General features: G+C 43.5%; 2 protein-coding genes across 4 annotated transcripts; both read left to right on the top strand.

Moving 5' to 3' along the window:
- The first annotated feature begins 495 nt into the window (after positions 1 to 495).
- mogs (mannosyl-oligosaccharide glucosidase) lies at positions 496 to 7,036 on the top strand. Of its 2 annotated transcripts, none has more exons than XM_035637527.2 (5): positions 496 to 633; positions 2,236 to 2,599; positions 2,820 to 3,043; positions 3,176 to 3,369; positions 4,581 to 7,036. In XM_035637527.2, the coding sequence occupies exons 2-5, from the start codon at positions 2,251 to 2,253 to the stop codon at positions 6,349 to 6,351; spliced, it is 2,538 nt and encodes an 845-aa protein (XP_035493420.1). In that variant the 5' UTR covers positions 496 to 633; positions 2,236 to 2,250; the 3' UTR covers positions 6,352 to 7,036. The 2 variants fall into 2 exon arrangements, with proteins under 2 accessions (XP_035493420.1, XP_035493419.1); XM_035637526.2 differs by lacking the exon at positions 496 to 633 and adding an exon at positions 673 to 1,027.
- Positions 3,239 to 20,963, top strand: LOC118312700 (early growth response protein 3). 2 transcript variants are annotated; one of them, XM_035637529.2, is made up of 2 exons: positions 3,239 to 3,369; positions 18,118 to 20,963. In XM_035637529.2, exons 1-2 carry the CDS (start codon positions 3,363 to 3,365, stop codon positions 19,425 to 19,427), a joined length of 1,317 nt encoding a protein of 438 aa, XP_035493422.1. In that variant the 5' UTR covers positions 3,239 to 3,362; the 3' UTR covers positions 19,428 to 20,963. The 2 variants fall into 2 exon arrangements, with proteins under 2 accessions (XP_035493422.1, XP_035493421.1); XM_035637528.2 differs by lacking the exon at positions 3,239 to 3,369 and adding an exon at positions 17,353 to 17,830.
- Positions 20,964 to 26,683: the final 5,720 nt, after the last annotated feature.

Raw genomic sequence — 26,683 nt, forward strand, 5'->3', positions numbered from 1 at the left:
TGCAGATGTAAGATGAATAAAAATGTTTTATGTAGTTGTAGAAATTAAAATACAATAGGTCTTTCAATAAGACTGGCATTCATCAACATTCAACAGTAATGATGTCCTCTTATTTTTGTTTTGTTTTTTGTCAGAAGGAAAACTATCTATGAAATGTTCACGCACCTCCTGTCCAGTACATAGTGAAGGCTAAGAACCTAAAGTGACATTTCAGCCAACTTTTTACGGGAGGACCAAAAAATAGAAAGTGACTATGATATAATTTTGTGTACTGACTTCGGTCTTTAATAATAACATTTTATACACTCACGGATGACTGAATACTTCATGAACAATATTTTAGCATTTTTCACACTTTTCATTTTTGGCACCAATATGTTTGAGTCCAAATACAAGACATGGGCACATTCGGTGACAAAGCGCTGCATTAATGTGTTTAAAAGAAAAAAAGAATCCACAGTGACAACATGTATTTCCCTTCACGTTTCCTCGCTCTTCCCATTTTCGCCGACGCTACGTGAACGCAGCACATGGAGCAGAGCGTACACGTCAGTGGAAGCGAGCGCCGAACCAGGAAGTGGCTAGTTAGCTAGCAACGGAGGATGAGCAGCTGATACTCTGGTGTTTTGACAGGTCGGTAATCACTTTCTCAATGGACACTGAGCCAGAACTACTTCCTGGAAGCACATTTTATGAGCTGCAGACTTATTAAAGCCGCTTTACATCGCGACAGCTGGTCGTCGGTGGCTAAAACCCTGACGTTAGTGCCGCGGCACCACTAGCGTGCAGCCTCTCTGTGCTGTGGCAACGTTGCATTACCGGGGCGGATCGGCGGGTCCCGGCTGAACGTGCTCCGGGTAAAAGCAGGTGTCGGTTATTTGAAAATTGAGGAATCGTTTTTTCTTGCAAGCTGAGGTCAACGGTCGGCGACATGGCAGCACGTGGTTCTGCCATCGTCATACACCGTGTAAGGTTAAGTCCAGCGAGACCGCTGTAGCCAGAGACAAACGGCTTCACCACAGAAATGGTATGGACGCATTCGATCTCATAAAATGTCAATAGTTATGACTGTGCTCTAAATATCAATAACAGTTGTGTTGAAATACATTAAAACGTTCGCTCGGTCGCTTGCCAGGTGATCCGGGCACCTTGCTAAACCAAGCACGAGATACACACAGCCTGACTGACTGCAACAATGAGTCGGTTAGTCGACCACAAGATAATCGATCACGTTTCATTTGACCTATTTTTTGTCCTTTTTAAAAAAAAATCCATCAGTATATGGGTTGTCAAATGTCATATTTATCTAAAGATGAAATTATGATACATAATTATATAGTAATCTGTCCTCATTGATATTAGAGCTAGGTAGATACGTGGTTAGGCAGCTATACTGCCAGATATTAGCCTATTGCAGATATATAAGTTTAAAAGAAAGAAATTGCAGTAAAGAAGTTCCAAATTAGATTTGGGGCAATTTAGAAAGTGTCCAATTTAGAAAGTGTCCAATTTAGAAAGGAGTGATGATGAGACAGTGGGGCCCCTTGGGCACAGACATATTAAAGGGCCCCTTCTCATCCAACATGAGAGAGAGACGAGTCTTTTGTAGCCGTTTAACATCTCTTCCTTGTGATTTGTTTTTGTCTAGCTATGCTTGTTCTTTGCGGCTCTCTCTAGTTGTTTTATCTTTGTGGTTGTTTTGCATTTATTTTTTTGTTACCTCTGCCGTCTGCCGAGGAGGTTATGTTTTGTCCATCCGTCCGTGCATGAGCAGGATTGGAAGGAGCCATTAAATGTAGGAGGGAATCCTGATAACGGGCGGTTTCGCCTGCATTTTTCATCTTCAGTTACCCATTTTGTGTCTTGTCTCTGAAGTGATTTTGTGTCAATATATTCTTGTTTTGTGTCTCTTTTTGGGCAATTGGGTCGAGCTTACAAGGAGCAATATTAATAGGACACTTCATGTAACAGCTTGTTTAAAGGTCCTGTGGCCTGTGCCTGGAAGGCCCATTCAGTAATCCATTTAAGATGAATTTTTCAGCTGTAAACTTATTGTATTGTTCATATATTTCTTTCTCACTATCCTATAACTAAATAATCAAACAAACAAATGATGATTTTATTAAATGGAATGGACAAACTAAAAGGAAGCATTGTTTTAAACAGTTCCTTTGACACAGCCACACACAAAACAAAATTTTTAAAATCTTAATATCTTCCTCCTCTTGTCTCCAGCTTCAGAAGGGCAGGATGGGTAGGCAGAGGAAGAGGGTGGTGACCAGTGAGGCGGCTCCCCCTCCGAGGAAAGATGAGAAGCCCTCTGCATTTCACCGCAAGGAGAAGAAAAAGAAAACTGACATCGGCAAAGTTTTCATCAACATCTCTATCGGCCTTTGCATATTCAGTCTCATCTGGTTCTTTTATGCCCTCTACATGCGGTCCAGCCTGGCCAAAAGGGTGGTGACTCTGCACCAGTCACATCCCGTCCTGGATGCGAATAGCAGCAGTGCCAAGGTTTCCTCGGAGAGGTTCTGGGGTTCATACAGGCCGCAGGTCTACTTTGGCATGAAAACCAGGAGTCCCAAGTCCATGGTGACAGGTTGGTAGGATTGTATATTTTACATGATTGTCGTTTTTTATGTCGTGATCAGATTGTCTGTGTTTTATTGCACTTGATAAGATAACAGTAAGGGAAATGAGACCTGGCACTTTTTCAGATTGTTGTCACACAGTAAGAAGCATAATTTAAAAGCTTCATTTGTGAATCATCTGTGCTTTACGACCAAATTTAATCAACATCACCATCATATCTCCCCCAGGCATGATGTGGATGCGTCAGTTTTCTGACATGGACGTAAACTTGAGGCACACTTGTGAGCAGGGGGATCGTTTGCAAGGCTATGGCTGGCTGATGCATGATGGGATCACCTTTGGTGTCCAGGAAATCCGAGACAACGACTTCACCCTGACCACAGAGTTTGTCAAGAGGATGGGAGGGGATCACGGAGGAGACTGGACCTGGAGGATCACTGCCAAGCAGCATGTGAGTATATGTGCAGATGATCCATTACCCACATTTTTTCTTTTTTTTTCCCATGGATATCACAGTCAATGGTTATTCTGTATGAAATAACGATGATGTTAGGATGCTAATTTCTTTTCCTTTACCCACCAGAGCTCTGCCCCTCAAGCGCCAGTCATCTCCTTGATGTTTTACGCAGCAGCAGACACACAGGGCTCACTGGAGGCTCACGTCGAGGAGAAAAACCGCCTTGCATCCATCACTGGTTTCTCAGAGGAGCTCGGAAACTTTAAGATCACCTTCCGAAAGCCTGTTATTGGGGAATTATCCAGCGCCAAATATGCCAGGTAAATTAAATAAATACAGGACTGAACGGTAAAATCAGCAGCACCTTCAAAGGGAAGGGATCATCATCAAGAATGCCAGAGGGAACACAGTGTTGAATGACAGAGACTAATTAACTTTCTAACTGAACAGAATATAGTTATTTTTTTGGAGTGCCGATTCAAATGGTTCAATTTTCAGTGAGGAAAGAAAAAAGAAAAAAAGGTTGATAAATCTTATTCATTTCACAAAGCACCTTTTATAGCAGTTGAAGTGACCCTTAAAATTGTCTGATTTCACCTTTCTAAATTCCCAGAATCAGACGTTTGGTCTTTTACACTTTTGATGATACAGTATTAATGTTAAGTTCTATTGTAGTGTGATCCTATACTTAACTACAGGGAAGGTAAAAGAAAGAAGAAAAAAAGCAACTGCTAGATGGCAGTAAATGCAGGATTTTCAATATCCAATATTTTTCATATTTTCCAAAAAAGGTTTACAAAGACCTTCACACACAAACAGAAAATAGAGTAAAATTACAATTTTTAAAAGTCAATGCCAAAAGACAATAAAAACCTTTAGGAAAAGATCAGTGATTAAGCCTAAACCAAAACCAAAACTCTAATCTAAACCAATTTTATAAAAATGGGTTTTTAAAAGAGGACACCAAGGTCGTTGTCTAAATGACTAAGGAAGGTTTGTCCAGTTGTGGAGCGAATGTGTATGTATGTATGGGTGCGTGTATGTACATATATATGTGTGTATGTAGTTTTTTTCTGAAACAGCACAGCTGCCATTTAATCACTGAAGCGTATTATCCCCTTTCAGAAAGAACTGTTGTAGTAATTCTTGAGAACAAGACTGTAAGCTCGATCTGCTAACAGCATTCACAGGGAAAGAAAATATTTCACACGTTCATGAGGGCCAGAGAAGAATCGAAAGGTCCAGTATGCACTGATAGAGATGATAACAATTGTATGAAATAGGAGTTACTGTAGGGAGATAGATGATTTAGTGTAAGAAGGAGCGTGACCAGTCGTTTAAACTCTGTCATCGGTACAACATGAGACAGCAGAGGCTAAGATACATTATGCTTAGGCTACCTGAGCATAGCTAGTGCATAGTGCAGTTAAGATTATTTATAGAGCAGCAATGTTTGAAGGTTTGTATGACTGCCTTTGCTTCATAGATCTGAAAAAACAGGACAATTAACAATGGTGTCTTACCTTTTCAGTTACAACTATCTTAAGACTGTGTCTCCTGGCTTGGAGAAGCTGACTGAGATTGTGAGGCACAGTCTGAACCACAGGTTTGTCTACAACCTTCCCTCTGGGGAGAAGAGGCATTACATTGCTGTAGACACCTACAAGCCTCCCCATCACCAAAACCAACAGAAGCCTCCCGACACGAGGAAAGAGAGTGATTTTGTGGTTCACCAGGTGACCGTCCAAATGCCGTTCCAGATAGAAGTTCTGTTTGAGTCTGGAAGTTTCCACCGTCGTCCCAACCAATTGGTGGGCTCAATCATGACCCAGGAGCTGGAGAACAGAAAAGCTGAGTTTGACACAAAGTTTGAGAGGACCTTTGGGCTTGAGAGCAAAGGTTTTAGCCAGGCACATGTTCGATTTGGTAAGGCAGCGTTAAGCAACATGTTGGGTGGAATGGGCTACTTTCATGGCCAGTCAGTGGTGCAGTCAGTCTACAATGAGTACCCGCTCCTGTACCCGGAAGGTGCTTTATTCACCGCCGTACCGTCACGTTCTTTCTTCCCCAGAGGATTCCTCTGGGATGAGGGTTTTCACCAGCTGCTGCTCAGTAAGTGGGATCCCCAGGTGTCAAGGGAGGCTATTGCCCACTGGATAGACCTAATGAATGTGGAAGGCTGGATCCCCCGTGAGCAGATCCTGGGAGATGAGGCTCGCAGTAAGGTCCCTGCTGAGTTTGTAGTTCAGCGAAATGAGAATGCCAACCCACCTACTCTTTTCTTAGCTCTTCAGAAACTTATTGAACAGTTCTCTGATAATCCCGACAAGGCAGCCTTCCAGCCAACTTTGCCTTTTCTCCGGCGGCTCTTCCCCAGATTGAAAACCTGGTTTGAATGGTACAACACCACACAGACAGGACCCCTGCCCAACTCCTATCGCTGGCGTGGACGTGACAAGGACACCAATCTGTTCCTCAATCCCAAGACCCTGACTTCAGGGTTGGATGACTACCCTCGAGCATCGCACCCATCCGCAGATGAGCGGCATGTTGATTTACACTGCTGGATGGCCTTGTCCTCAGGCATAATGGCTAGTGTCGCTCGGCTTCTTGGCGAGCCCCATCAGGACTACGAACTTTCTCACCAAGTTCTCTGTGACAACAACCTGCTGAATGAGCTCCACTGGTCGGAACAACTCCGTGCTTTCGGCGACTTTGGCAACCACACCCAAGCCGTGTCTTTGCAGCAGGAGAAAGTGTACGTACCACCTGGACAACCACGTCATCAGTTCCCCGTGGCTCGCCTTGTGCGCTCAGTCCGCAAGGCCCCCAAGCTGCAGTATGTCAATGCTTTGGGTTACGTTAGCTTGTTCCCCTTCTTACTGCAGATCCTCCAACCTGCCTCGCCTAAACTAGAGCATATCTTCCGAGACATCAGAGACTCCGATAAGCTGTGGACACCCTATGGCCTGCGCTCACTCTCCAAGGCCGATACCATGTATATGAAACGAAACACAGAGCATGATGCCCCCTACTGGAGGGGCCCGATTTGGATTAACATCAACTACTTGGCAGTGAGAGCCCTCCATCACTACAGAAACAAAGAAGGTCCATACCAAGGAAAGGCAGCTGCTCTTTATGAAGAACTCAGGACTAACATTATCAATAATGTTTATAGACAGTATCTGGAAACAGGATATATCTGGGAACAGTACAATGACAGCACTGGCAGGGGCCAAGGAAGCCACCCCTTTACTGGCTGGTCAGCATTGACAGTATTAATGATGGCTGAACAATACTGATTCTGTAGTTTTCATCTAATTTTCTAAGATACTGGCCTTCACGTATTTGGATGTGATCGAAACGACATAATGATCAGGTGTTATAGGTATATTGTACTGTAAAAAAAACTGTACGAAGAAGATCCAGCTTAAAAAAATGGCATTCATGATCTCACTTCCACATTGAACCTTAATTTAAAATAGTTTTCTCACAGGTATTTCCCTGAATGGCAAGTGCAGCTACCCTAACTTCGCTGTATGTTGAGCCATGCACCGTCTAGTGCTTCAGTTATGCACTTAAGATGATTTTTACTTACAGAAATCATATTCCTGACACCTTCAACCGCCTACATGGCTTCACTTGGTGATCCACTTCTCTAAGTGGGGTAAATTAATTGTCTTATTTGTCAAGGGAAAGCAAAACACTTAAATGACAGTGTTTTTGCTTTCACTTGACAAATAAGAGAATTCATTTTTACTTGTGCTACCCTTTCAGTAATCATTTGTTCTTGGTTCATAATGAATGAGCTTTTGATTTTAAAACATTCTACTCTTGCTCAACATTTCTCAAATTGCTGCTTCTAAAAGTTAAAGCAATTTTAGTATCCTACATTAACAAACAACAAAAAACTCAGACTGGCAGGGATTACATCATGGACTGTGACATTGGTCATGCTTTGTTAAAAACAATAAAAAGTTTAAATAACTTTTTTGTCGTATTGCGCTTTGTTTGGTAATTTTGGTATGTTTCCCCCACTGACAAAAGCAAATTGCTTTTTTGATTTAAACGTGCAGCTAGAATCTCCTGCTTGAAATGATAGAGGCAGAAAGTTGCCTTCCACCTCCTTTATAATTGGAGCTTGCTTGTTCAGTCTCAGACCTTGACTCTCCTTCACACCGGACCGCCGACAGTGTACAACAAAAACAAAAGAATTGTCCTTTCCAGTTTCTCATTCTTTTCTCCAGGTGAAATCTCACTACGTCTCTTTTTTCTCTTATTTTACAAGTCTTTCTAAAATTCATAAAAATTCATGCCTTATAGAGTACATACTATTGAAGAAATACAAACATGTATTATTTATTGTACATTTGACATTGGAGAGCCAGGATATTTTGACATCATACTCAATGTAAAGAGTAGCAGAAATTCTACTGACCTTCTCAGTATTTCTAAGCAGTCAACATTTTTTTACCTGCTTCCTGTTTTCAGTTAGTGACATAAACTGTGCCTGTCTTGTATGTAAAGATCTTTTACTCAACTTGCTGTTAACAACTCCTCACGTGTTCACAAAGATCTCAACACTCACAGTCAGTCAAAGCAGACAGTGGCTTCAACACACTGACCTCAAGTACAGCAGCCTGCTACTCTGTCTTTTGTCAGATGGCAGATTTGAAGGCCTCAAGCTGACGTCAATCTGCTGCAAGTTATTTCTTTTTTTGCATGGTTTCCATGGAGCGCAGTTGTTGTGAAGGCTTGCTGCTTAGTCGTCATGAAAAGGCACGGATAGCCAATGCTTATATGCTGGCGTATATTCACAGACCGGGGCATACAGTTCCTATTAATACTTTGACACCAAATATAAAACATTGGTACCGAGAGCACTGATGCTGGCTTTCTGTCTCTCTTGTATGACCACTGGGGGTCCAACCTCTGAATGGGCTAGATGAGCAGTTGTATCGTTAAGGGCTTAGCACGGTGCATTCAGGCTGCATGACTAAAAATAGTCTCTCTGTCAGTTAGAGGAACAGCAGATTGGCTGTGAAGCCACAGATTGGTAGTACCACATTTATCAGAAGACACACCATGCCCCTCAGCTTCTCTATTCATGACAACTGTAGATACTGTAAAATCAACAGCAATGCAAATAAATCTCACTTAGTGATTGTGCTCATCTCGAAAAAGCTCTCAGATCAATCTTGTAGGATTTTTCTTAACATTGCGAAACATGCAGTTGACTGAATTGTCAACAATGTGCGTATGTAATGTGCAATGATGCTTTTGGGGCTCAGTCGTGGGAGACACGAGCTCATCGTTTGACCCTTTGACTTCGAGGGATTTGGGCACAGATGAGCCATATCCTCTGCCTTTTTGCCGTTTCTCTCAGAGGAAATGGATTCCACATCCCCTCAATGCAACTACGGTCTAAAATGCATTTATTTCTTTGAAGAGTGCTGACAGTCTGTGTGACTAAAGCACTCACTGCGCAATCCATCCCCCTCACCCAAGACCCTTTTTTCACAGCGAGATGGGATAATAGCCAAACAGCATCAGAGCTAACTAATGTGACTGCATAATAAACAGATGAGTCAGGGAGTGTTCATTTGCATATCATCCCAGCCTTATCAGGGCGTGAATATATATATAGTGAATGTTTTGAGATTGCCAACAGCCAATGAATTGGCTGTGAGAGAGAGCAGTGGAAATGGAGTGAATGCGCTGTCCAAATGGCCGCAGCTCGGTGATCAAAATCGTCGTGAATCTCCCGAGTAACTAGAAAATTGTTAAACAGTGGTTAGACTCACCACCACCTCCCCAGCCTGCCGAGGCACTCGCTGCTGTATTGAATGTAATTACCGGGAACTTATGCTAGAGGGAGCTAATTAATAAGGCATTTGTGAGTGGGAAAGAGGCTCTTTGAATACAGCTTAGCTATCATTTTACTTACACTGGAGAGCTACTTGGAATTAAAGCAGTATAAGTGGATAATTATGCTAATGGCTCAATTTGGATTTAAGATATGGTGGCAGGTTTTATTTCTAGATGATCGCTGCTGTTGCATTGCAGCGGCTCTCACACAGGTTCTCTGAGCGTATGTGGGCTTGTATGTTCATATTATCTCACTGGAGATGTCAGATGTTTTGTCCTGAGGCCACACAGTGATACGTGTGTGTGTGTGTGTGTGTGTGTGTGTGTGTGTGTGTGTGTGTGTGTGTGTGTGTGTGTGTGTGTGTGTGTGTGTGTGTGTGTGTGTGTGTGTGTGTGTGTGTGTGTGTGTGTGTGTGTGTGTGTGTGTGTGTGTGTGCGCGTGTGCGCGTGTGTGCGTGCGCCCGCGTGCGTGAAGTCTCCTCTGAGCCAACTTTTTCTTTTTTCCTTCTTTTACCTCCCATACAATTCTACAAGACATCAGGGCAAACTGGCCATGCACTTCTTGAGCCCCGTGGTTATGAACCGTGCAATGAGTCAATTTTCATTATCTCATTGCCTGTTAATGTTGTTCACGGTACTCCTGCTTTGACATCACTACCCTCCCAGGACAGTGTCACGGTGTTTGTTCTCCCTGACATCAAAACAGCAAGTCCTCCTCTCTAATTGCTGTTTAGACGTCTTGTCTTTCTGTGAAATACCCTCCAGGATCGAGCAGTCGCCAGCTCTCACTACCCTGCCTTTGCCCCCCCCTCCGCAGAAGCTCACTGCTGAGCACCAAACTTGCCTCAGCCAACATAGGTCTATGTATGTTATGTAAGGCTCACTATAAATAGGTTCACCCGCGATCTTTTGTCTTTACCTGATTCGCTCTGAGCCCAACAGTTTTTATTTCTGGAGAGAGCTGTGGAAGCTAGTGCAATGTAGAGCTGGCCGTTTCCATAGTTACTTTTGTTAGCTGCAAGCTCTCAACATTCTTCATCTGTTTCCTCACATGTCTGCTGTTAGCTAGGCCATTTGTTTGAATCTGTTTGCATTGCATGTCCCCATAATGGCCGCATGTGCATCAATGAAGCGGTCATGGGAGCGATGCTTTTCCAATTATTAACAATCATATCTTTTCATACACATTGTGGTGTCATTGGATGGAAGAAAGAGCAACAAATAGAAATCAGTGTGGGTGCAGATGAGTCAGAGACTAGAATATGTAGACCTATTACCTTCTGCTGGTCAAAAGTTTTGCAATTAGTCCCATGTTGCATGATAGTGATTTTTGTTATTGGACATTATTGAGTTTCAGTCTCAGGGGATTTTATCTGATAAAGCAAATAAACTAGATACTTGCTTGCTTGACGCTAAATCTACAGTTAATCAAACATTTTTTTCAAACTGAAACAAATCCACTGCTCTATTACATTGATTTCTCTTCAAGATGTACAGGCGGTTAGGTAACAGCAGGTGCAGTGGCTGGATCAGGCCCAAGAATTTGACTGTCAGAGTGCTGCGAGCATGGATCCAACAGAGAAGAGGGCAAGGTGGGAGCCATGCGAGTGCAGTGTGTGTGGAGGAGTCTGGGGGCATGGTTAAAGAATCACTGGGGCATTCCGCAATCACGATTGGAGAGCTGAATGTGATTCTCACCCATCCCTGTTGTAGAACCAAAGAGTACAGGCGGCTGGGGACCAAAGTGGGCGAGTGTGAAAGTATTTTTGGATCGCACGGGAAACCTGCCACACCAACAGCAGCAGCGGCATCGGGGCCTGGTACCGGGCTTCCCTAACCCACTCCCACTCTCGGAGGAAGAGCAGGATGGAGATGTTCCTTCAAAAGAAGAACCACGCTTCCGCTGCTTTTATTTTTCTTATTTGTGCTATTTTTCTGTCAATTGCCCAGTGTTTGAGTGATGATGTAGTATATATAACTATGCAGAGCCCAACATTACAGAGCGAGAGAGAGAAAAACGAGAGAGAGAGGCAGAGAAAATAACGAACTTGGCAGCTGAGGCGAGTATCTTGTATTTATAGAAAGTCGTGTTTCCGGCAGAGGTTTCTGTGGTTTTAGCACTCCCAATCCATTTTGCGGTGTCTTACAGGTCCTATTGTATCCAGGTTTAGATTTAAGATGTTCCCTCATCTAGTGCCCTGGGGGAGATTTGACTGTAAGACCTGTCAAAATGTGATTTGGGGGAGGTAGATGGATTTCTCCAGCTCTTGTGCAACCCTTGCTTTCGTTGGATTGCTCCAACAAATCTGCTTTGCTTCGACAAACTTTAAAAAGGCATTTGTCAAAAGTGCAACACAGCACTTGAGGCTGAATGTAAATGTGCATTTCATTTCTGTAAGGATAGACAAAGCTGTAGCCTTCCTTTTTTTTTAAAAATTGTGTCTTGCTAACCTCTCCAGATCATGCAAGGTTTAAGTGCTTTTTTATTCTAAACAGCAACGACAGCCTCTGCATCTCAGTGGATTTCCTGGTACGGATCAGGTTTCTTCTATTATTTACATTCAAACACTGTGGCTTGACAGAATGCCAAGGCTTTGACACTTTGAGGAGCTGTACTGTCACTCATGTGAGGTACGTTTCATTTTGAAGCAAGATTTACTGAGTGCAAAAGTACTCTCGTTCATGTTGTTGTCGAGGGATGTGGATGTGACAAACCAACCAACGCCTCAAATCTAATAGTCTTGAGACAGAAGTTTGTTTGGGTCTTAAGCGGTTGAGAAAATCAAAAGACAAAGCGGCTGGACTGTCGACTAAATTTAGAATTCCCAGTGGAAATACATGGATGAGAAACTGACTGATTTTCAATAACCAGTCGAAGTCCTCTACTCGATTTCTAACCAGAATTCTTTTTCAAAACAATGGCAATAAAGATATCTATAAGAATAGCAAATTATAGCTGATCTTTATGCGTAATGCTGAATGGTTTCTCTTCACCTCTGGCTTTTAGTCAAAATAAAAAAAAAATTAAAAATCTAAAACAAACATGTACCTAACAGAAATTAGGTGTAATATGATCTATTGATGTGCCTTTTGTTTTTGTCAATAGCTCGACTGTTACACAGTTTAGCAAAATCAACATTCCGCAGCCTGTGTTCATCCTCAGATGTGTGAAGCAGAATGTCAGTGTTGTCCGCGTGGCGGCCCCTTTTATTATCACAACTCTTAAGAATAATATTAAAAGTCAAAATATACAACAGACATTACTGTCTGAAACAGCTTTCATCTGGCAGGTGGTGATGTCAGAGGGCAGTCACTCCTCACTGCCCCATCAACTCGGGAACTCAGCCTCCCACACCCTGTCCAGGAGTGAGCCTGAAAATAACACAGCCAGAGGTTTACATTAACACTATTTAAAAACAAAAAAGTTTAAAAAATATATATATATATAAAATATAAACAGAATATTGTGATCAAAAAAAGATTATACATTTTTGGTTTGACAGTTTCAATGTGCATGGGGTCTGGAGATGTCAGGACATTTTTAAGCATGTAGAGACGGACTACTCTGCAATATCTACTTTATTTCATGTAGTTTTTGCTGTGCATGAGCATTTTTAGTCACACATAGTGGCTGGGCTCTAGTGGTAGTGATGTTGGTCGGTCGGCAGGTCCACCAAAAACTTATATATAATATACAGACATGCATGATGTCTGGATGAGAAATCCTTGTGACTTGTCCTGTATAGTGCCGCCATGATGTTAACAACTTTCCAAGGGATTGCCATGAAACTTATGACCAACAATTCTAAGAATAAATTGTTATCATGCTAGGGCGTTGACCCTTCATGTAGTTCACCAGAGAGACATTTCCCTCAGCGTCAACTGTACTTTCTGTTTAATGCTAATTAGCAAATGTTGGTATGTAAACTAACAAGCAAACTCCCAAACTAATACAAGATGGTGAACTTGGCATGAACAATAAGCTTGCTAGCGCTGACATTGTGAGCATGTGAGCCGGCTGAAATGAGCATAAAGCACAAAGACTCTTATTCCTGTTCAAATATGCATTATCTATACACATTAATGTCACAGTGCGTGCCCATTATTTGGAAGCTCTTTGCTCATTAAATGACTAAATGATTAACCAAGACAGATGATTAGAAAGATAATATAATAATTAGATAGCTGGATTGATTTCTTTAATTCATCAGCTTGTGTGGACACAGATTAAAACACTGGTTAAATGAGACGGACAGACTACAAGTAGAGCCCATTTTAGGTCGGGGCTTTTATTAAAGCAGGTTTTACTTTATCAACTATCCATTCAGTGGAAGTGCCAAGATATACTTTCATGAAAGCAATGTTTCATCTTCTTCCCATAGCCAGCACTTTGAGCTTCTTTTGAAGTCAACATCCTTGTTAAACCAGGAAACTTTGCATTGCTCCACGTTCTTTCCGTACCAACTAAGAAACATGAGCAATTTGTCTCACCGTGCTCAGATGTGAGGAAACAAAACAAAGGCTTTGGTTTTAACGCTCACAGGTATGGAGTTACCCCTGCGCTATAATGTCAGTAAGTGCTAACATTACATAAATCCATTACTTGTGCTGTGGCATTTTATGGAGGAGAGAGGTTAGCCACACTGCAGTTATCGTAACAGCATCCCGTGATCTGAACTCTGTGTGATCAGATTGGTTTTAATAGTCCCTGGATTACTTGGAGGCAGTTCCTCAAAGCTAAACATCTCTGGGCCCAGAATTAGAGTGCACATCTGAGGTGAAAACCATTTGTACCGGAGAATGTCACTGCTGCAGCGAAAGAGCTTATATGCTATTATCATACACTAACATGAAAAGATGACGGGGAAGTGACTCGAGATCCTTTGATTCTTTGTCCACCGCTCAGTATTGAAGGGAATAACATAGAATTTGAGTAGTCTGGTACAACCAGGCTGTTTATTACATCTAATAGGCGCTTTGCATTTGTGCTGCAGTAGACAGAGTACATTTTATTTCATATAGCCCTATAAGCTTTCTTATGTTCAGTTAATCTCATCCATAACAACGTGGATGATGTTCATATGAACTGAGATCTGAGCTCACATTACAGCATTCCAAAAAAAAAAAAATCCTGTGATTATTGGTAAAATGTCATGATTAGTGATTTTTTTTTCACCTTATAACATTCGCTGGTGTACAACCATGTGCACTGGTGAGCCCTTGTCACAGGTTTTGTGGCTATGGTATTGAATGGAAAGGAGAAAAAATTGAGAATTGTCTGAAAAATAAAATCAGTTTAGGGGAGTCTTGCTTGGCTAGTTGCAATTTTTCTGGTTTGGTTCTGACTATATGCCTGTATCTGTTGTTACGTTTGCTCTCTCCCTCCCCACGTTGTCTATTTTGACGGTCTGCATTTTAATAAAGTCTAAATTACTAATATCCACTCAGTAGTACAATATCATGGAGTCCAGCCGCTACAACTGCTCTGCCACTAAGTCTACTTTTATAATGTTCAGCTTTTGTTGAAACTGTCTAGAGGTTGTACTTAGATGTGGCTTTGTATTCTCCTGCTCTCATGTATATAAGTAGTGAAAAACAAAAACTTACAAACACCTCTTAACATAATGTAGTTCTGTACAACACCACCACTATGACCTCAGTAGTAAACATGTAATTGAATATACAAAATTCCAACAATGTCACCAAAAACCAGAATGTTACCAGCTTTGCTAAAAATGGCTAAATGTTACAGTAGAACTGTTGTGTTGGTTTGCATTAGACAGGTGTAAGTTTTAATCTTTCTCACCCGATTGTCATCTTCATGCCCACTTTTTGTGACCTATTCTGAGGAAACCAGCTCTTACACCAGTGGTTGGAGAATGTTTCTGATCGTTTACTTAAGCACTTTAACACTATAAAATAGATATAATACAAGATAAGTCCTGCATTCACAAGCACAATGAATTAGTAGCAAGAAATTTGCAATATAATATTGAAAGTAAAAAATACTTATGAGGTAAAATGGCTCACGTCAGTGTATCTAAACAATATTGTAACCTTGTTGTTGTATTTTATTATATAAAAAGCAATTGTTACTAATGCTGTGTAATAAATGCAGTACACTCAAATGTAGAATGTTCCCCTCAGAAATGTAGTATATACAGTAAAAGAAGAAGAAAAGGAATACAAGTACCATATACATGTACTCAAGTACTGTTTTAGTACATGTATATTGTTACTTTCCATCATTGACTAAAATATTCACTAAAATACTGATTGAAAGCTATCAGGGGCCAGTAGCTTGCATAAATTTGAATCCTTATGAAAGTGGGATATAAAATTGTTACAGCCAGACGACTAAGTGTGTGTGTGTGTGTGTGTGAGTTATACACATTATACCACTTAAACTACATGGCTCCTGCTGGTGTTGTAGCATCAGGAACATTGTGATTCTGTTGAACGTTGTTCCTGTGAAAAGAAATGCACCACAGGAAAGAGGCAAGAATCGTTACAGCAGCAGTGACAATACTTTCCCATCGTCCTCTGGGGTGTAATTGGATTGGTGTCATGCAAAAGATTTGCCATTCTGTTGAATACAGGACCACAGGGGCCGTTCAGTGCAATATCACAAGTGAAAGTTGTGTGTGCTGCCGGTTCACGTGTGATTACAAGGCTGAATGCTGCACCGTCGCTATCCGTGGTCCTGAACCTCCGACTGGTGCCAGAGGTCTGCTGCAGACTGCAACGTCCTATAAAAGAGTATTGACTTTTGGTAATAGGAAGTGTGACCACGGAGTGCACCCGGCAACAGATGCGAAAAAGGGAGAAGAAAAAAAAGAGAAAAAAAGCTTTGGGGTTGAAATGTCATGTGAACAGTTGGGTTCAACCACTGAACACCTCAGGGGTGTTATCGACTCCCTTCAATGCTTTTAAAGGCCAGGGGTTCGTTTAGACTGGGCTTTGCAGTTATTCACCCCGATGGTGCGAGCGACCACAATATCCAGCGGCCACACGAGAGGAAGGGATTTTGTGAAAGTAAATCTGCGGTGGATTGCCGAGGAGAGGTCTTTCAGTTCAACTGCTGAAAACGAGTACAGTAGAGTAGAGAGAGGGGAAATTAGCTGAGCTGGACTGCAGTTCACAGACTCAGTCTTGTAGGAGAACAGACAATTATCTGTTTCGAGCTTCTGAATTTTTGCCTTAAATCATTTGATTCATCATTGTTTAGTCACGTGGCTTTGTAGTCCTCACCTCAATCTATTACACAAGGATTGACGGTGTTGGGTGTCAGGTCTACAAAGCACAGCTAGTTGTCAGGCAAAAAATAAACCTGTGAATACGTCTGTGCTCCCATTTTAGTTGTTTTTTTTAGTTGTGTCATGTGTTGCTTCAGTGTGTTGCAGTATGAACCTCGGTGAAAAGAGGCCTTGAAAAAAAAGGAGCTATTTTAGCCTGATTCTTCCAAAACAACTTTTTTTTGCACCAGTGTTGTCAATCTGACCCTGAATTATGTTTTGGTTTTCGTGTCCGTTTTTATATTTATAGTATGCTAAATACCCCTGCTTGTTGTATTGTCCCATTAAAATAGCATACAATATTAAGTCTGCTAATATCTATAGGCCCACAATGGATTCCTAAAATGTGTTATAGATTATTGTAGAGTTTCGTTTTCATATGTTATAGGGTAATAAAGTATTATAAAAACGTGTATTTACATATAGCCTGACTGGTGGAACACACTTAGAAAAGGTTTTTCGAAAAGTGTCTCTGACCTCTGACCAGTAAGTCTGTGGCCGAAATCGAATAATTGCTGTTTATTGAGTTAAAGGCCTTTTTCAAAATCATGAAGTGAATATAATTAGATATAAAGAAATCAAATTGACTTATAGTTTCTACCAAACTCCAAAAAAAATACTTTGTGTTATCCCCCAGTTGGGACTATAACACATGTGAGAGTCGCCTGTATCTGTAACGTAACTCCCCTCCCTCCCTAAAGGCGACGCTTTCTCATAATCAAAACCAAACTGGAATATCCCTCCTGTAGGTGACGAACAGCCTAGTGTCATCTCCAATATGAAAAGATGGCCGTTTGGCATATTACACCTCTAGAGTGATCTTTTCAGAGAGGGAGGGTGATAGCAAAGAGCACCCGCTTCATCTTTTCCTCATTTACTTTCAATATTAATTTTTGGGAGTCAAATGATAAATCGATTGTGTGTCAAAACAAACGCCATCAGTAAACACGCTCCACCTCCCGACACTGGCCGCCACTTGTTGAAACGTCAGACTCCATCTCTCTAGTATGCGAGCAGCGAGGGGAGGGGCGGGGGGACTCCGTCACATCCTCTGTCCATATATGGGCATGAAGTTTACACGCAGCGGGGAATCCTCTCACTGGAGCTGATGAATGGGGAGGAGGGCCGAGGGAGCTGCCAAAGTGTATATAAGGAGGAGAGGGGAAGTCGCTGATGTGAAATCCACAGCAAGCAAACACCTACCGAGGAGCGGACACGAAACGGAATACCTCCAATTGCTTTTTTTTTTTTACACCTTTTGACACAGACCACTTTGGATCCTTTGTTGAAAACCACGAAAGAGGAGGTTGAAAGAAAGCCACCGTCCACATCATCTGTTCAACATTTCCTCCCTTTTTTTTTTTTTTCTTCTTCCTTCTTTCTTCTTCTTCTTCTTCTTCTTCTTCTTCCCTTCCCTTCCCTTCCCTTCCCCGGGAGCGACGGACTTCTACGTGCATCACTATGTTGAACAATATGGATTTGAATGCGAAAGATTCTTTTTACCCCCACTTTGAGAATTGCAACAGTTCCTCCGCGGGAATGGAGAACAGCGCGCGCAAGGACGACCAGGCGGTGTACGTCGACGCGGAGCGGGGGGCACCTGCCCAGTTCGGCCACGGTGAGCTCGCGTCTCTGCGCGCTCGACACGATGTGCATGCATGCGGATTTAAATGTGTTGGCTCTCGAGCACCGCGGGGGCGGGGAGGGGGAGGGGGGGGGGGGGGGGGGTAGATAACACTTTTCGTGCACCCGTGTGCGTGAAGCCGTCGCAGAGATATAACCCCGTGCCAAAATACGCGCAAATGTTTATGTAACCCATGTTTTCTTCGTCTCTCTAATCTGCACTGACGCCCCCGATGTGAACCGCTCGCCATGACAAAGTTTTGTCTCATTCTAATCCAACAGAAGGAGCCCCGGCGACCCTCAAAACCGAGGCTTCCAACTCGGAATTCGCTTTTAACCCCTGCGAGTGCTCCAAAGACACCTACACCCCCTCCTCCTGCTCCTCGCTCGCCTACTCCGGCAGCTTCTATGTGGAGGCATCTCAGGGAGCGCCGTGCAGCACCGAGACACTGCTCAACATGATCACCGAGATCGTGGGTATCTCGACCCTGCCCCTCTCAGAAGTGCACCAGATCGGCAACAGTCGGGCAACTTACGCGTCGCCCGCGCCGATGGACGGCGGCGAGAGGCAACAGTACACCTGCTCCGGAACCGCCCCTCCCGCCTACTCCCCGGGCCAGGCGTGCCGCAGGTACCCGGACGACCAGGCCCACGACGCGCCCGCGCCCGCCTCCCAGCTCGGCTTCGGCCCCTCGGGTGCGCAGGGCCAGAAGAAGGCCGAGCCCAAGTCCGAGGCCGCCTCGTTCCCCGTCGTGGTCAAGAACGAGTTCGAGGGCAGCTGCTACGAGTGGGGCGCGTTCGGCAAGTCCGACTGTTTGGAGACGAGCTTCCAGACGGAGACGTTCCCCATGTCGAGCGACTTCCCCCCCGACCAGCAGATGGACGTGAAGGAACTTTTGGACACGTTCCCCCCGATTTGCCACAACCCCGAGATGGAGTTCAAAGTGGAGGGGGGCATCAAACAGGAGCCGTGCTTCTCTGACACCTGCTCCCAGAGCTACTCCAGTCCCCTGTACAGCAGCTACCTCCCGCCGATGGGCCTCTCCTCCGCCCTCAAGCCGTTCCCCGAGCCCCCGCAGCCGGCCAATCCGTGCGACTCCCTGTACACCTCGCCAGCCCCGCCGAGCACCATAGACTCCATCCTGTACTCTTCCCTGTTGCCGGACTCCTTCGCCCAGAGTTACACCGCCCGCGCCACGAAGGCCCCCCGGGCCCGGAAGAGCCCCGCCGCCGCCGCCCACGGCCCCGCCAAGGAGAAGCCCTTCACCTGTCCCATGGAGAGCTGCGACCGGCGCTTCTCGCGCTCGGACGAGCTCAACCGGCACATCCGCATCCACACGGGCCACAAGCCCTTCCAGTGCCGCATCTGCCTGCGCAGCTTCAGCCGCAGCGACCACCTCACCACCCACACGAGGACTCACACCGGCGAGAAGCCGTTCTCCTGCGACGTGTGCGGCAAGCGGTTCGCCCGCAGCGACGAGCGGAAGCGGCACGGGCGCGTTCACCTGAAGCAGAAGGAGAAGATGGAACTGAAGCCTCAGGTGACCGCCGCCGCCGCCGCGTGGCAATTCACTCTGCCCGAGGGCATCTGAAGACGAGGCCACGTTGTCCGCGCGCGCGCACACACACACACACACACACACGCGCACACGCACACACACGCGCACACACGCACACAGCAAGCATTGCGCTCTTTCCGTCTTGGAGGAGAAGCCAGCTGACCACCACTCGACGTCCCGGGTCGCTGCGACTGGCTCGCCAATGCCTTGACTGACTGACTGACTGACTGACTGACTGGTTTTTTTTTTTGAGGAGCAGAGAGGGAGAGCAGAAAGTTTAGGGGGTTTTCTGCCTCGGACCCGCTGCAGACTCCAAAGCGAGGACGCACCAGTTGTGGACGTCGACCAACAGCTCGCACAGTGGCCGTGGCTGCTGTGACCGTCGTCAGAGCCCAACGTCTCTTGCTCCGACACTGCATGACCGCTGTTCAGCACCTCTTCGCGTGGACAGCTCCGACCTCCCGTCCGCCTCGGAGCCTGGATGGTTTGCACTTAATTGATTATTACTATCGCCATTTAAGAGTTGGGGTTTTTTTTTTTGTTTGTTTTGTTGCTTTTTAGCATTCTTAGAGCAATGGTTTGGACTGCGTTCCTTGAGATGCATGTTTATGTCAGTGTTTTCTTTCCCTTTTCCTTTAAACGGAATATCAACCTCTGTCAAGGTATACTCCCTCACTCCGGAGTGGGGGCTATTGACATGAATGTAGGCTAATATATTTATGGCTCCGGCCATAAAGCTGTCCATCTTTAAATCAGATTTAGTGTTCGTTTGAATTCCTTATCATTTGGATGTCAGTGTTTTCTGTCATTGGTCTTTGTGTTGTGTTACAATTGTTTGGATTATTACAGTTGTGAAAGATATATCATAAATGGGAAATAAATATATTTGTATTACTGTACTTCTTTGTATTTTTATAGCTAACTGTATATTTTACATTTATCACACTTGAGTGTCATTTCTAAAGTGAAATGTATTCTAAATCACTGATAATGTCTTGGTTTTTTTGAGGGCTATATTGTTCAGTAACACAATATTTTAAATGTTACAATTTGATATCAGAGACATTTTTTCGCACTTCATCCCCGTGTTGGTATGATGAGAGTTATTTCACTGGACTGCTGATCCAGATTTAAAAGGGACCATTAATGTGAACTGGTACGGCTTTTCAACAAAAAGTGGTTTTACAGTATGTACAGAACTGTGTTTGATCAAGTTAGAAATGACTAGCAAAGCAATCTGACTAGTAATCAGGTAGCACACATTGCTGCACGTTTCTGTGGAGTTTACCTTGACGATGAACGGGTCTTGACACCTGGCATCTTTTACTGGAATGAATGCTGAAAAAAATATGAAAAAATAAAAGAATAAATAAAAATAAAACAATGTCGAGAGTTTGGTGAAATTGTCACCAACAGCGTACTGCAAAAAAGTAATTTAACTCGCCTTAAGTTATATTAACTGTTCAAAGTAAAGATTTTGTACATACACACTTTCTACAATACTTCAAATTAATATTGATGTTGTTATTTTTATGAAAAGTTTATGAACAAAATAAACATTTTCTGGAAGCAGCGAGTTTCTTGTGCCGTGGTTCAGAATGATGGAACGACTATTTTTTTTCCTTTGCCCAATCTGTTTCACATAGCATTGAGACCCCCCGTCGGAGCGCTCACATGAGCGTGTTCCTTCCCAAAATATACGTTATATCAGGCCACCTGTGGCACAACATTGGACAACGGCATTCTGCCATGTGACTCACAGGGCTTTTGACTCAAGCACGTTAAAGTGAATACCCTGTTACTCAGTGCTGTGATGCCGAATCCACTCAACTTCAAATAACACTGTTCTCATGATGTAAATGTAGAGATAAAACGCCCAGGAACACCCCGGTGATCTCTGCAGGAAAAACACGTTTAACAGGGAATTTTCTTGCCATGTCAGTGATATGATCTGATTCCCCTCAGTTCATTCACTTCTTTGTTCATTCATTCCTTTTTGCAATAAAAATATATATTTCCACTCAACTGTCGAATGCAATTATGGTCTATTATCATGGGGGGTTTTTTCGTCCCTTTTTGTAAAAAAATCTGTCTATGTATTCTTGTAAAAAAGAATTCAAGGAAGAGGGAAAGAAAGAAAAAAGTGGCGCAAGCCATCGTCGCCTTCTGATGGCAGCAATTGAATTTGTATGTCACTATTTAAAGAACAGAAGCAAATGGCACTGCAGTTTTTATATGAAGTGGTAAAACTCGCACACTTTTGAGCATAGTACAAATAGTGTTTTTAAGTAAGCAAATGCAAATTGTTTATAGTGCAAAGAGTACAAGCGATTCGGGGAAGAAGAATGTTGTTTCTAAACATAAAGTGGGGTTTCCAAGATGCCTTGTGATCTGCGCGTCTTTTCATGACCGCCAAAGATCTTGTAGTCCGGCATTGCAAACCACGCAGGCCTGGATTACTCCCTGGTGGTACGCATGACATGCATGTGCCCATGACACAGTCGGCTGGCAGAAAACAGCTCTGCTCGCCCACGGCAGTGCGTTAGTGCCTGCGTTGTCTGTAGCTGACAAACATACTGTACCAGTGTGTGAAAGTGCCACATGGAACACTGTGAATAGTATGTGCCCGTCCTCTGTTGCTGTCCACCGCTCATCATCACTTACAGTGTGCTCACATGGTCCGACATCAGCACGCGCTCCCTCTACCTGTGTTGTTTCAGAGGCAAACATTGTCCAGTGATGGATGGTTGAGGTTTTGAATTGCAGTGATTTGCAGCCCCGGTGACCATTATTCAGACACTTGAAGACTGAAGAGTTGTTGAACTCTGGCCATTGATGGAATTTCTGCATTTGTGCATTTGAAAGCTCAAATTCACATTTGCATACTGTAAATGGTCCTTGATATATCTGCAGCATGTGAGTACAGTTCCAGCTCATACTCGTCAAATACGTTTACCGTGTCGTAAACCTTCCTAAGTTAAAAAAAGACATAAATCAGTTATTTCCCACTGACTGACATTTACGTTTGTTGTTGTTGTTGTTGTTGTTTTTCTCATGTAGAAATGTGTAATTGCTGAGGCTATTAAGTCATTGTGCAGGGAGGGCACATGACCGCCACTGACAAGCAGGCTTTCTCAGAACATGCACGTCTGCCGTGAGTGGTAGCACATCGGGTACATTAACTCCTTAACAGTGTTTTACTGATGAAAACATGTTAACATCAGGGCTCTTGCATTGGGGGTGGGTGGGGGTGGGGTATCCAAGGCAATGCTTCTGTGTGACTAATGTATTCCATATGTAACTGGAGAGGAAACCATAAACAGATGTGATTTCACTTCTTCATTGTCTCATCCAATTAATCACTTGAGGGAGGATTGCTGCTGGATAAGTCATTGGGGCTATTTATCTGCTTTTACCAAATGAGTAATTTGGCTCAGGATTAAATAAAAAATTTTAAAAAATCCTTAAAAATGACAGTGAAGGATTAGATGGACCCAATGAACGAGGATAAGTGTCACTGCAGAATGATATGTACTTTCATGTTCACTACTTGTGTGCTCTTTCTTCTGATTGGCACACTTTTTTTTTCATCATAATCTATATCAAAAAATGGTTTTAATTTCTTTTGCATCATACATCGAAAGTCTATGTTATATAGGCTTATGACTGGAGCACGCTGCCCTCCTCTGTGTCAAGCCCATCGACGTTTCTGGCGCCGTTGAGCGTCTGACGCGGAGCTCGAAAGGGACAAGTACGGCCCCGGTTTGCCCTGAAGAGCCCAACACCCCTTTTATCCATGCTTGAACTCCAAACAATTCTGCCTCTACAACAATAATCCAATAATGACTTTCAGAGGGCATGAAAATGAATTTATTTGCTTATATCAAGGATCTCAGGCAGGTTCTCTGATTCAAGCCACAGGTATCAGGTCACCTCAAGTACCTATTAATAATCACAGTACTACTTGAGACTGTCTATATGGCCACGCGGTCTCATTCGCCTGTGGATTGATCTATTGAGGGGTAATCACCACGTAATTTTATGCGCACCTTTAAAATGTGCACAGGGGCACGTCATTGTCCTTTGGGTGGACTCAGTAATCAAGGTGCATAATCGCATGGCGGTTATGGCAATCAGGCTTAGCAGATTAATTCCTCGGATCATACATCAACCCGTCGGCCCTGTATCTGATCATGAAGAAGGGTGTAGGTGGTCTGGAGAGTGCAGGTGATTAAAAAGAGGAGAACCGTTGCGGCTACAAGGAGCTCGTTATGCAAACATTTTAAAGTGCCTAATTCATTCCATTGTTACGGCTCCCAAATTCTTCATTTGTATTGCTGATCAGGCGAGGGCGCAAGACATAGAAAATAACTTTTTTGTCTCCTTGCGCCTTTCGTAAATCATAAGTCAACTCTGAGGTCAAGGACCTCGGTCGACTTTTTTTTATCCAGTGCACAACATCTCTATGGTAACAATGTCAAAGGACTCACCGTGTATGCTGCACTTTAAGTGAATGGAAAGCAGTGAACATACCCAGCCAGCTGAATGACTTCATCGCAATTCAATTACATAGGAAATTTTACAGCTGCCCTTGGAACATTCCAGGTTGGAGCCCTCACAGCTCTGCACGGCAGCGGTGTGGTGCAGCTGTGTGCACACTGTGGCAACCTCTGGGAAGCTCGACAGTCCACGCTCACAGCTGTCTAACCATATCTTTATTTCTTTTTGAACCTGCCGGTCTGAAATCGCAGTTTGTTGGGGGATGGTTGCTTCCGGTTTGTGCAGGAACATGGTGCTCTTTCATTATTTATAACATAGGCTGCTATAATGATCAATTTTGGATCAACTGTAAGATAGAAAAGTGTCACTTGTACACTTTACAACTGGTGCCTATCTAGATATGATTTTAATCTGATTACGTTTTAACCTGGTTTTAATATGCGTGTCTCTATCGTTCAACCTGATCGCTCAGCTCTGCTCATGTCACGTCTTCTCAAAAGATAGAAGAAGAAGAAGACGGCAGCCACCTGCCAAGCTCCGCCATTGTGTTTGCTTCCTTTTAAATTGGTCTTGTCTCCATCCACGAGAGTCTTGAATAAGGTCCGCAGCGGAGGACTGAGGAGAGGACTGCTTTGTGTGTTTACTGGCTAATGGCTGCTAATTGCCTCGCTGTTTCCTCCCTGGTTCAGAACTGTCACACACAATTATATCACAAAACTAAACTAAAGTAAAATGAATGTGTCTTGGGTGCATTCACCTCATGTGGTCAGGCAACATCTGATTGCAAGTCAATCACCCAAAACACATTTTGATGCAGGATGTAAACGGGGTGGTTGTGACGTGTTATCACCTGAGTCTATATTTCACAAAAGGAACGTTAATGTGTTAGTAACACGGACCTGGTTAGCTTCTCTTCACCTCCTTTCTGTAACAGTTCCACACCCAGTTCCGATGGCTGTGACAGCAGCTTGTTGTGACAACAGGCCGAAATGTCAACCATTAACCCGATCAGCTGGTGGTAGAGTACTACAGCTTCCTACAGTGAGTGATCACTTGAATCAATCATGATATGTGTCCGCTGCTATGTGCATCAAAAACTCAGAACTCTGTTCTTTAAACAAAAGGCCGTTCACAATGAACTGACCAGTACACGTACTTTGACATGTGTGGAGGAAGCAAATAAGCCTCAGGTGCAAATAGTCGAAAAGCCTCCTGGATTGAAAGTAATGACTCTGAAGGGAAGCTTGTGCTTGTGCACAAAAAAAAATTGTCTATCATGATATTGCTTGCAAATATCTCGAAAGCCTGCTGTCACATTAGCATGCAAGCCATTTCACAAAGTATCTCACACTAAAGGAACGTGTTAAAACCCCCCCATCGTCATAACATCACCGTTCGTACACGCACCACTGTTAACCCCGCATCCCATAAAATAAATTACCGCGTGACCGCGTGTCCACTAGAGGTTTGAGTGAATACTTTAGTGCTTTGACATTTGCAACAGCAGTAATGAGGCATGTCTGTGACAGTCTGTGTCACTACCAGCAGCCTATGTCTCGGCTGTTCAGTTCGGCGCTGGGAAGGAGGCATACTGTGGCCAAACACTGGCACTCTCTCTCGAGATAATGATGGCTCCGCCATAGAGATGCAGAGGGAACGTGTTGAAGTCTGAGGAAACTGTGCCCATGTGTGTTTCACTGAAAGAGAGAAGTGAGCGAGGAAGGCCGATCGCGGGTGTATGTGAAGTGTATTAGCGTGCATGTGTGTGTGTGTGTGTGTGTGTGTGTGTGTGTGTGTGTCTGTCATTGCCAAGATGGAATCAGAGACTGGGAGAGGAGGCTGAGCTGGGACATAAAGACTAGTAGTATAAAAATGAGTGGGCTGAGCACGCTCTGCTCACACAGTGCACCCTCCCATCAAGCAGGGGCGACGATTTGCATGTGCACACCAGCCCCGACGCCGCCACGACTGCAATATGTATTCTGCATCTGAATTAACCATCGAAATCAAGCGTCGCAGCCTCGCAGCTCCATGAAATGTATGCAAAATGTAGCTACTTCAGCATTAGCCGCTTGCTTCTCTCTGAGCCGCAACAGTTGTTTGAACGCCCGCTGGAATCTGACAGCTGTGAATTGGAGCCATTAGCAAAGAACAGCAGAGAACAGAGAGCCTCGTTATTTTCCGGACAGGTACATGATTGACTTGAGTCACACGGAGCGAATCATACCGTGGTTGTTTGACAAAGTTTAGGATCACAGTTTTTTTGTTTAGTTTTTGAATGAATTGGACTTTTTTCTATTGCATTTTATATGCTCAATTTTATTACAGTAGGTTCTATACTATTCTTTTCTTTTTTCGGTTCTGGTCAATTCTATTCTATTATGTTGCGGTACACTCTAACCTTTTCTGTTCTATTATGGCGAATTCTATTCCATTGCATTCCGCTCTATTCTATGATGTTCTATTCTATTTCTGAGTTTTTTTTCCGAAAAAGTTGGAGGTCCTGATCCATTTTTATAATCAAAACCTTTATGAATCTTACTTAAGTTTATATCAGGGTTTCATATTTTATTCAGTTTGTCGTTCAGATGTGACGATATTTATACCATAATTTCGTAAAAGAGTGATATTTCCTGCTCTTGTAAGTTACAACAGCTGCACCATCATTGTGTTCATAACGTTACATGTCATGAATAATCCCCCATTTAAAGTGTTAAAGCCTCTGAAAACTCTAATATTGTGTGATAATATATAATATATCTTAAAGTGTGTAAAACATTTTCAACTTT

This window comes from Scophthalmus maximus, chromosome 8 (assembly GCF_022379125.1).
Source record: "Scophthalmus maximus strain ysfricsl-2021 chromosome 8, ASM2237912v1, whole genome shotgun sequence".
In the NCBI taxonomy this organism is placed as follows: Eukaryota; Metazoa; Chordata; class Actinopteri; order Pleuronectiformes; family Scophthalmidae; genus Scophthalmus; species Scophthalmus maximus.